Source organism: Dreissena polymorpha, chromosome 7 (assembly GCF_020536995.1).
Source record: "Dreissena polymorpha isolate Duluth1 chromosome 7, UMN_Dpol_1.0, whole genome shotgun sequence".
Lineage (NCBI taxonomy): Eukaryota > Metazoa > Mollusca > Bivalvia > Myida > Dreissenidae > Dreissena > Dreissena polymorpha.
Genome location: NC_068361.1, coordinates 85,413,453 through 85,425,280, shown reverse-complemented (window position 1 = coordinate 85,425,280; position 11,828 = coordinate 85,413,453). Strand labels below are relative to the sequence as shown.

General features: G+C 34.4%; 1 protein-coding gene across 3 annotated transcripts in view; it reads left to right on the top strand.

Moving 5' to 3' along the window:
* The window catches only part of LOC127837564 (uncharacterized), a 147,055-nt gene that overhangs the window by 4,468 nt on the left and 130,759 nt on the right, over positions 1-11,828 (top strand). For all 3 annotated transcript variants that reach the window (XM_052364759.1, XM_052364758.1, XM_052364760.1), the window contains 6 exons: positions 15-120; positions 735-806; positions 953-1,108; positions 1,229-1,453; positions 1,909-2,061; positions 2,253-2,450. In XM_052364759.1, coding sequence (XP_052220719.1) covers positions 15-120; positions 735-806; positions 953-1,108; positions 1,229-1,453; positions 1,909-2,061; positions 2,253-2,450 — 910 coding nt within the window. The remainder of the gene's footprint in view (positions 1-14; positions 121-734; positions 807-952; positions 1,109-1,228; positions 1,454-1,908; positions 2,062-2,252; positions 2,451-11,828) is intronic.

The window sequence follows — 11,828 nt, the reverse complement described above, 5'->3', positions numbered from 1 at the left end:
CATTGGTATTTTAGGAACTAGTGCAACAATCCGAACTGATCCGTGGTATCGAAGTTACTACTGTTAAGACCAACATAGTTGTAACAAAAAGCTACAAAACGTTGAAAGACGTGGAGTGCGGTAAGTTGAATTACACACTTAAGTATTGTACATATAAGTATGGTACGTGCGAAGGCGCCAACTTGCAACATGTCAATTTTATAACATATACATCAAAAACTACTATTTAATTAACATAAATTCATGACGGTTAAACTTTGTAACGCACTGATTATAAACTGTTTATGCCAATTTTGTTTCTATTTATCCCGCGGATTGGTACAATTGAATGTGTTTAAAATGTAAAAAAAAAAACGGCGGAAAGGCATAAACTAACAAATTGTTGGTTTGTATAGATTATGCATTTTAATCTGCTCATGATTGTAGAAAATATTTTAACTCGATATCTAATCACTCTTGAATTAATATAAATAATCTTCCGAAATCAACAAATGTCCTCTATTTTTTCATATTCATTTACTATGTTCATCTTCAAAAAATACGGTTTGGCACTATGTACTGCTGGGTGCTTTTGATATAAAGTATATACAATAAATAACATTCAGATATGATACCATTTACGTTTATTCTTCAAACTTTGAGAAAATCAAAAAAATCGAGTTGTTTTGACATCTATGCATATATCCATATTTTCCAAAATGTTATGCACACATTATTTTTCCTTGTACTTTCAGATGTAAAAACGATTCTACTGATATTCAAGGAAATTCTAAAGTATAATAGACCTCACGCCAGAAATATTAATGGTATTTAAAAACATTAACTAGTATTGTATTGTTTAAATATCAACACCGATTCAACTGGAAGTAGATGCTTGAATTTACTACTCATTGTTACCTACGAATAACTATATTTGACCAGTTATACAGTTATCTCCGCTTATATTTTTAAGGTACGATTGTTGCTGAAATAATGGGGGCAGCTAACGAAAAGCATTTATCAAATGAAATTGTGCAGGCAATCCGCAGTCAAATATCTAATCCTGATCAAGAAGCTAACGGTGATATCGACACTGTTCTGATGGATGTAAAAAAAGCTGTTGAAGCGGGTAAGAGCATTTACTTATTTAGATATAAATTTGTTTACATATACACAACTATTTAAAATGATTTAGTTGTGAATAAATAACACAATTATTTCTATTCGTCTGTGATTTTTTTGCAACTAGACGGAGATGAAATGATCGATGTCCGACCTGGTAGCATAATCATTAAGATCCTATGCCAGTCCATGTCCAACTGGATAAACTTATGCGAGAAATGCATTGATGGCAGGATGACACAGCTGTTCAAATCGTTACAAGATCACTTGAGAAAAAGCACAAGCTTTGGAAATCTAACAATTACGGTCGACATGTTGGAATCAGATTTTATTGAATCAGTTGACACAATTGGTAAGGATTCATAATGTTTTATTCAATTTATTTTATCTCAAATGTTTGATTGATGTTAATAATTGCGAATAAGTATTTACACACAATTCTTGACTAAATATAGTTAAGCAACTTCTTAGTAATGTAAAAATAGTGTTCAATGTCAAACTGATTGTACATGGAAGTCAATGATGGTATTTTGTATATCAGTCAGTAACTGAGTCTATTATGCAAACAATCAAAGTTTACAGTTTGATAAAGTACCTTGAAGTGAGCGAACAAATAATATAAGATAGTTGAACATAATTTTTGTTACTATAACTGGTTCTCAAAAGCAATCATGAATATAAAGAAGTGAAACTCCAGCTGCTGGAGCAGCTTAATTTAAAGAAGACTTAAAAACGAATGGGTTATCAAAGTTTTAAAGTAAATAATTAGTGAATTTGAGATCGAACACAATTGCAATATTATTTCAGTCAAGCAGTTATATCCATACATGATTGCTGCCTTACCTCACAACATGGAAATGCACCGTCCAGATGGAATTGAAAACACAAATGTACAGCATATGAATGCTATGTTAAAGTGTCTGCTGGAAAAATCACACCAGTATTCCCATCAAAAACCACGTAATATTATTTAATTTCCTTTGCTTAAAATATTATAGGTCACTTATGCTGTTAATATTAATGTACACATCAATTTTGGTATAAGTGGACAGGAACATGTCAATAGTATGCATAGATAGAAAAAATACTTAACACTTTCTCTATTATCAAAGGTGCAGATATTAACCGTGCGCATATAATCAAATTTCCAGAAATGCAGATCGACAATGGTCAAACAACATGGGTCACAGTTGACCAAACTTGCATGGAAACCAAAACCCATCAGAATGAAACACCGCCGACAAGTGAAACTTTGTTGGTTCAAAACACCTTTTCAGGGAGGCACACAGACCTAAACGTTAAGGAAGATGTAAAATCGACCGACTTGGAAGCTTGTGATCGTAAAATTGGTAAGTTCGATACTGAAGCCAACGTATTTAAATAAAAATGCTGATCTGAGAAATCGTTTTTATGCAATCAGCTTGCCTTCTGACCTTTTACGAACATGATATTCAATACACAATGATCCTCGTTTATCCATTACGACAAAAACATATTTTATAATCACTTTGCTAGGGCTATCCGTAGACATAATTTGTTTGTAAATTGATTGTGTTATTTAGTAGTTCTTCTTTGTTTTGAAATGCGCGGAAGTGGAAATCACGTGAAATTGTCGCTCACGTGATCCAAAGCGTGCATACGTCACAGGTTATTAATAGTCTTGAAGATTCCGTTATGTACATGATTAGGTTTCGTATTTTTGATGCTTTTGGCATTTTTAGTCACAATTTTTGCGACATTCAGTATGGAAGAGTAACATGTAAGCTTTAGCATGTATCTGACGAATACTGATCAATTCTGGTCAGTTTAGATAACCGATTTGTTGTGAAATATATTAACTCGGGCGGCTTTAAGAGTTCCTGTAATGGATAGCTAGAAACGCCATTTAATCACAACCAAACCTTTTGTGGTTAATTACTTAATCCTTTGTGTTTCTTCAACATTTTGGTTAATTTCATTGGGGATTTTTTTCCTTAGATTTTCTAAGAAGTAAAGTAACATACACTTTTTATTTATTTATTTTTTAATGGATACTAGCTAGGTTAGCACAAACTGAAATTACCTCGATGCAAGAAAACTTGCTTGTTAGTTGGTAGTTTTATTATGAGCCCCAATGATATGTGGATAATATGACCAGTCTGACCCAGGCACACTCCCAATTAGTGCAGTGTGACCTCCAGGTGGAAGTTCTCTGGTCAGCTCGTACCAAAATGACATACTTACTCCTCTAGTATGATATGGTCACTGTGGTCTGCTGACCAGTCCATCTTGGCTCTGTGTTCACTTAACGTCTTTAGTACTGATAGCTGGCCAGATGTTTTGTCTGCTTGTGTCACTTTGACCAGGAGTCGACATTTAGATGCTCTTTAATGGTGAACCTGGTCATTGAATGGCAAATAAATCTCAAGTCTGAATCTGTTGTCTCTGTTGTATATCTGGGTCACTTTCAGTTAGTAGATTTGAGCTTAACTCTGGGATTTAATGCATTTGCAAAAAGTGTCGCCCCAGTTTAGCCTGTGCCGTCTACACAGGCGTACAGGGACGAGACGTTGTTTACATGGATTTTTGTTTTGTTTTAAGGTCTATTCAAAATAAAAATCCAGTGAAAGCGAAAAGTGTTGTTCCAGATTAGCCTGTGCAGACTAATGCATTAGGACATGTTTTACCACAGTTAGGGTCATTTTCATTCCTAAAAGAGTTGGTATCATGTAAGAGAGTCCTTACATTGTACTTTTGACTTATCCTTTAGTTACTGATGTGTTTTGTGCACCATTGCTTGGTCAAAACATAGTCTATTGCTTTGTTAACATTGTTCTTTTCATTATGGTGTGGTGTAAATTACTTTGTTTGTTTTTTAAAGTAAGATGGGAGATTGAAAGGGGATAATTTTATTGTTGTTTAGTCTAGCTACAACAATAAACTTGAAGAAAACTGACTAACCCAGAAAAAGGCCAAGCTAAAATCTTGTTATGAAAGATCTTATTGCAGCATATTAAATGGATTGTAGAAAACTTCTTTAATTTAGTAATTTAGTAATATTTCCCAAGGGAAGTCAAAACTACAATGTGAACGACAAAGCTTTTTTAAATCTGATTCTTCTTCTTTTTGATCACTCAGATGGACATTCAAGCTCCTTGTGCAAAACTCAAAGATTAATCATTTAGTGTTTGTTTAATTCTTATTCTCATGTGAAGTTTTACCCTCACCATGGTAAACAAGGCCATGATAGTCTGGTAGATAGGTCCCTGTAATAGTGGACGTGTCATTGTGTGTCATAGGTTATTATCAAATCATTTATTACCATTTCAATTATTTTAAACATGCAGTCATTTTCTTTCTCAATGAATATATTTGCCGAAGGGCAAGTCGACTTTCAACATAGAGTGTTATCAATGCAGAACAGTGACCTGGCTGTTAAATAGGCGCCAACGGCAAGCTATTCTATCTGAGCGATATACTGGACAGTGCACCTACACACTTTCCGCAATAAACTTATATTGGCAAAATGCCAGGAAAGTTAAATTGAATTAAAAACTTACCATTAATGGCTGCCGGACATTGTACATTAAGAAAAAATCGATGAATATGATGTTTTACATTCTGAATACATAAGTTTCATTTGAGGGAAGGGTGTGTGTCGCAGACACGTTTCAAATAACATTATTCAGGCTGTAAAGTAAAATGTTAAAAACATTGATGACGATCATTACTTTCAAAATATACCACAATAAGGAGAACACGTTATTTTTGTTTGCATATAAATGAGCCGTGCTCTGTGAAAAGGGGGTTTAATAGATGAACACCAAGTCATCAAGGTGTACACTGACAGAATTATACAGTGAAACATACCGATATAATAAAATACAAGTCAAAACACAATAGAAAATTCTAAACCGTAATCTACTGAAAAAATATCCCTCACCTCATAGGAAGTGGTAAGACAATGATGAGCCACGCTCTGGGATAACAGGTCCTAATGCATGTGCATAGTGTTGTTCCATGCATTAGGCCCTGTTTACCCAGTATCCGACTCAAATTGCAGACAATGATCAGCATGTGATAATATATCTGCCATACAAAAGTTAGGGTTTTAAAATAATATCAGTTCACATCACACACAATTTAGTAAATTTGTTCCTTGTGGGGTCTCTACAAGCACTCCTATCTTTACGCTAGCATCACAATCATGGCGTCGTTTGAAGACATCACTTTGAGCACTACAGGTCTATGTATTGTGATACATTGTACAGCATACACTTAGGTAAGTGTATGCTGTACAATGTATCACAATACATAGACCTGTATAATTCTGTCAGTGTACACCTTGATGACTTGGTAACGTGTATATACATTTTGTAGCACTGTTTGGTGCTTGTTTATTTTAATTGCTTACAAATATACTCGGTGATGCTGTTGAAGACTGAAAAAGCAGTCTCTGATTTGTCTGGGAAACATGCGCAGGATTATTTGGAGAAACTGTGCTGGGCACACCATCAAACTTTATTTCTTGTTAAATATCAGCGTGAAATTACAAATGATAATAAAAGGTTGCAGGATGTTGTCGACCCTTGTCATTGGGTCTTGTGCTCAATCTCTCCTAAACAAGCGGTCAAATGATCTTTCCTACAGCACTCTTTGTAATGGTTATTGGTTTCACCCAGGATACAGACTTAAGGGTGTTAGTATACCTATAGGTTTTTGCAGTATAAAGCTTAAATAACAATATTTTTCACTTTCAAGAAACCTGTTGATTTCTGAATCGTTGACAAAGCATTTCTATCGGAATGTTGCTGATGTTATCATAGATCATGAAAAAAACAACGCATGTGCCCTCCAAAGTTCTTCCTAGACTGTTACAATGGCTTTGTATTGTTACGATATCTTAGAAGATACTAAACACATGAATTTTGCATAATCCTTCATTTGCAATTATTTTAACAATGATGTCACATGTAACTTGGGTCCGTATACACCAACCAATTGTTTGACTTTAGAGTAAAGAATAATCTTAGTCCAAAGAAAACATACTCATTAGTTTGAATATATACAGGCTAAATTTGATGCTTATGTCATTTAATAAAACTGTTTTAAATGAAGAATGTGGAAATGCAATGTAAATAGTTATAAAATATTGCAATTCTTTATTTTTAGACTTAAGTCTCAGAATCAGTTGGTTAATACGGGCCTGATGTTTTTTTGTATTTCTGCATTCGGAGGTGATGTGTTTTGTGCACCATTGCTTGGTCAAAACAAAGTCTATTGCTTTGTTAACATTGTTCTTTTCATTATGGTGTGGTGTAAATTACTTTGTTTGTTTTTTAAAGTAAGATGGGAGATTGAAAGGGGATAATTTTATTGTTGTTTAGTCTAGCTACAACAATAAACTTGAAGAAAACTGACTAACCCAGAAAAAGGCCATGCTAAAATCTTGTTATGAAAGATCTTATTGCAGCATATTAAATGGATTGTAGAAACCTCCTTTAATTAAGTAATTTAGTAATATATACGATAGAAATTTATCGTAAGAGGTGCATTGAATCAGTTAAAAAACAAAGCCCTAAAAAAGCGCAATACATTCCAATCTTTCAATGTAGTTTTTATTTTCATTTACATTGAATGAATTTTCGTTTCGTTTTACATTGAATGAAAATATTGATAAATTTTAGCATTCAAATGGAGAAAAAAACACCTGCATATTTTGAAAATTGAACTGTTTTACATGTTTATTGAAAACACTTTACTAGTGTTAATGAGCGATAGAAATCTAGCATTTTATGATACCATTAATCTATACATTTAATTTATATTACGCAAGTATTTTATATCCCTACTATGATCAAACGTGATTGCTTGTTTTCATGATGATATTTTATTGTCCAATCTTCATGAAATTTGATCAAAAGAATTGTCTAAATGATATCTTTGATGAGTTCGAAAATGGTAACGTTTGCTTGAAAAACATGGCTGCTAAGGGGCGATGCATTTTCCTTATATGGCTACAGTTTAACACTCTAGATGCCACATTTATTGTCCAATCTTCATGACATTTGGTGAGAAGATTCATCCCAATAATATCTTGGACGAGTTTAAAAACGATAACAGTTGGTAAAAAAACATGGCCGCCAGGGGGCGAGTCATTTTTCCTTATATGGCTATAGTAAAACCTTATTAACACTCTAAAGGCCACATATATTGTCCAATCTTCATGACATTTGGTCAGAAGATTGGTCTTAATGAAAGCTTGGATTAGTTTGAAAATGGTTACGTTTGCTTGACAAATAAAGGTGCCAAGGGGCGGGGCATTTTTCCATATATGGCTATATATGGCTCTAGTAAAACCTTGTTAACACTCTAGAGGCCACATTTATTGTCCAATCTTCATGAAACTTAGTCAAAAGATACATCCAAATAATATCTTGGACGAGTTCGAAAAAGATGCCAGTTGTTTGAGAAACATGGCCGCCAGGGGGAGGGACATTTGTTACTTATATTGCTATAGTAAAACCTTGTTAACACTCTAGAGGCCAAATTTATTTTCCAATCATCATGAAACTTGGTCTGAAGATTTGTCTCAATGATATCTTGGACAAGTTAGAAAACTGTTCCGGTTGCTTTAAAAACATGGACACCAGGGGGCGGGGCATTGTTTCTTTGTCTATATATGGCTTAAGTAAAACCTTGCTAACACTCTAAAGTCCACATTTATTGCCCGATCTTCATGAAACTTGGTCCCAATGAGTTCTTGGATGAGTTTAAAAATGGTTCCGGTTGGTTGAATAACATGGCCGCCAAGGGGGCGGGGCATTTTTCCTTATAAAGCTATTATAGTAAAACCTTGTTAACACTCTAGAGGCCACATTTTTTGTCCGATCAACATGAAACTTGGTCAGAAGATTTGTACCAATGATATCTTAGGCATATTTGAAAATGGTTTCGGTTGCTTGAAAAACATGGCCACCAGGGGGCGGGGCATTTTTCCTTATATGGCTACATATGGCAGATGTAAAACCTTGTTTACACTCTAGAGGCTACATTTATTGTTCGATCTTCATGAAACTTTGTCAGAAGATTCATCCTAATTATATATTGTACGAGTTTGAAAATATTTTGTTTGGTTGAAATATATGGCCACCAGGGGACGGGGCACTTTTCATTGTATGGCTATAGTAAAACCTTGTTTAGACTCTAGTTAAATATTCTCGAAGGTTAATGTAGTAATATTTATTTCGCAGAAAATTAATTAAGGGAGACAAACTATACATAGCTTGAACTGTTTGACTTCCAATCATGAATGCAAACTTAATTACTCCCACTGACCCTTATCAGCTGCATGAGCACAAATCAACACACATCTCTGAGTGAACCTTGTTGTCCTATTTGTAGATCAGCAACTTGATACCTTGTTGTGCTATTTCTTTGATCTTTGGCACCATGGATACGAGAAGATATAATTTTTGAGGCACACAGTTTATTGATGAGATCTGATTTTGTGTGATTATCAAAGATTTGTGTTTTAAAACGGATTTATTGATTATTTACCTGGAAATATAATTGCAAGGTAAGTCTGAAAATTGTTCCTATTAGTTTAATTACAAGGCTATGCGTTCGGCGTCAACATTTGCCTTGTTAACACTCTAGACGCCAAATTTTTTGTCCAATCTTCATGAAATTTGGTCAGAAGATTGGTCTCCATGATATCTTGGATGAGTTCGAAAATGGTTACGTTTGCTCGAAAAACATGGCTGCCAAGGGGCGGAGCATTTTCCCTAATATGGCTGTATATGGCTATAGTAAAACCGTGTTATCACTCTAGAGGCCACATTTATGGTCATATCTTAATGAAACTTGGTCAGCAGATTAGTTCCAAGTGTTCTTGCCAGATGAACAAGGGAAGATAACCGGGATTGTGAAGCCTGTTGTGTCCCAGGCTATCCATGATAAAAGTACGATACAGTCAGATGTATCTCCCTGTTCTTTTTGGTTTGCAGATAACTCATGACCACAATGAGGTATAATCAGATAACGGTTACCTTCCCTTTAGCCAATATTGACAAAAGTATGATAAAACAAGGAGTTATATTCTGGTGATAACACTGCATAAAGTATATAAGTCATGCACTGTATTGGTTATATTCAGTTTTAGATTTTACAACATGCAAATGAAAGATAAAAGTTACTTAATTTTTCTTAATTATTTTAGTGAATGCTTATTTAAAAAAAATCTATATACATAACTGGTATAGTAACTTTCTTCCTTCTGTGATTTGCAAAAAGTGTGCAAATGATTTAAAGTTAATCTAAGTGACATACCATGATATTCTAAATGGAGTTGTGTGTGTTATTAAGTAGGAACGTTACAAATGTGATGTCGGTAGCCATAGCTGCAGAAATTCACAGAAATAGGCTTTAAAAGTGATCTGCTAAATGATAGTATATATAAAAGCATTTTGCATTTGCAGAGGCGCTGAATGACCTGGTGATCTGCCAACCAACGTCTGGGAAAGCTAAGGGTGGGGATGAGGTAGTTCTACTGTGTGAAAAGATCAACCGAGGTATACAGGTATTTTGTTGTTTGTTCAGATTTTAGGTTAAACCCTTTTATTCAATTAACCAAGAAATCAACGAAAATATTTTTTTCACTTTACTCTTAAGTGTATGCCTATTTATGAAATCAACCATGATTTCAAGGAAATTATGTTGTAAGTTAAATTGTCAGTTTTCACCAATTTACTTAAGCTTGATTGCATCAAAAGTTTTGGCATTGTGGCACTCTGGAGTCCATTGCTTGCAAAGAACAAAAACAAACATAACTTGCTAGTTCATGCAGTGTATATTTTGTACATATATATACATAAATATATATTTTTATAAAATATTCTCCATAGCTTTTTCTTAGTTAAATTGACGCTGTCACTGACCCTTTGCGTTATAGGAGTTTTATAGCCGATTAGAAAGCAATCCATCTACAGAGTTGTTTATGTAAACAATCAACTTTGTGACATGTGGTCTTGAAATAATCCTATGGCACAAATACAGTTAGAAATCACTGTAATGCAAGTTCTCCTAGTCTTATGAGAAAGTTTTTCAAAAGCATATATATTTTAGTGAAAATGTGTGAGAAAACAAATGGCAACAATTGGGTTGATTCCTAGTTCAAGAGGTTCCTCTATTTCTGCATGCACAAACTGTGACAGTGAACCAAAATAAATAATTTCTGATTGTTTTGTTTTTGTTTCCATGTGTTCAAGCAAAATGATGTGTTGATATGTTTTTGATGTACAAAAGTTGGGACATAATGATCATGCAAAATGAATAAGTCAAAGTATTTTTAAGGAGTGCAACAGTCTTCCTTGACACAAAAACTAGGAGGCAAAGTCTCATTTCCAGGCGTCTCCGACTACCGAACTCCCGTAAAAGTAATACACTGTCATTTTAAACTTGATCTCACTCACTGAATTTGATTAACAGATGATGTGCGGGTGAGATTTTACCTAGAGCAGCAGGGGCATGTTGTGTGGGAAGCCTTTGGTGATTTTGGACAGAACGAAGTTCATCGTCAGGTATGACTTGTTTGTATTTTCTGGCATCTGAGACATAAAGATAAAGTGATTTCTTTCACATTAATTGTGTCATTGACATTTTAAGAGTTGAGAGCAAAACAGTTCTATATTAAACACTTGCATGTATAGCTCTTCGTTATTTCGAGAGTACGGAGACAACAAGTGAACAAAAAATGTTAAAAATGGAAATTGTTTCTAATGTACCATGTTGTGACTGTTTTAGTTTGCGATCAAGTTTAAGACGCCTCCATTTATGGACCAGAACATACGGCAGCCAGTGGTTGTAGAAATGCAGCTGCAGAGAAGCTCAGATCTGGAAGGCAGTGACTCGATATGGTTCACATACGAGCCCGAAGATCCAGGTAAGAATCTTGTGTTTTGTACTTTAAAAGTATTTACAGAAAATATACTTACAGTACAAAGTACAATACAAATGCATTTCCTGATATGCATATATAAGGTAATAGAGTTAGCAATTTGTCATTTAAGTGTGTATATAAAGAACGATATGATGATAGCTGATCTTAATTTTCATACTCCCAAATCAATAGTAGTACTGCAGGAATAAAAACATACCACTAATCCTGCAGTTAAATTTCTCATCTTCATCTTAAGGTATTATATTTTGCGGTGGCATAGTGGTATTACTCACTTTAAGGTAGGTGTTCCAGTATAACTGTGTTACTCACTTAAAGGTAGATGTTCCAGTGTAACTGTGTTGCTCACTTAAAGTAAGTGTTCCAGTATAACTGTGTTACTTGCTTAGGTAGTTGTACCGGTATAACTGTGTTACTCACTTAAAGGTAGGTGTTCCATTATAAATGTGCTACTCACTTAAAAGTATGTGTTCCAGTATAACTGTGTTACTCACTTAAAGGTAGGTGTGTCAGTATAACTGTGTTACTCATTTTAAGCTATGTCTGCCAGTATAACTGTGTTACTCACTTAAAAGTAGGTGTTCAAGTATAACTGTGTTACTCACTTAAAGGTTGGTGTTCCAGTATAACTGTGTTACTCAATATAATGTAGGTGTTCCAGTATAACTGTGTTACTTACTTAAAGGTATTTGTTCCATTATAACTGTGATACTCAGTTAAAGGTAGATGATCCAGTGTAACTGCGTTACTCACTTTAAGGTAGGTGTTCCAGTTTAACTGTGTTACTCAC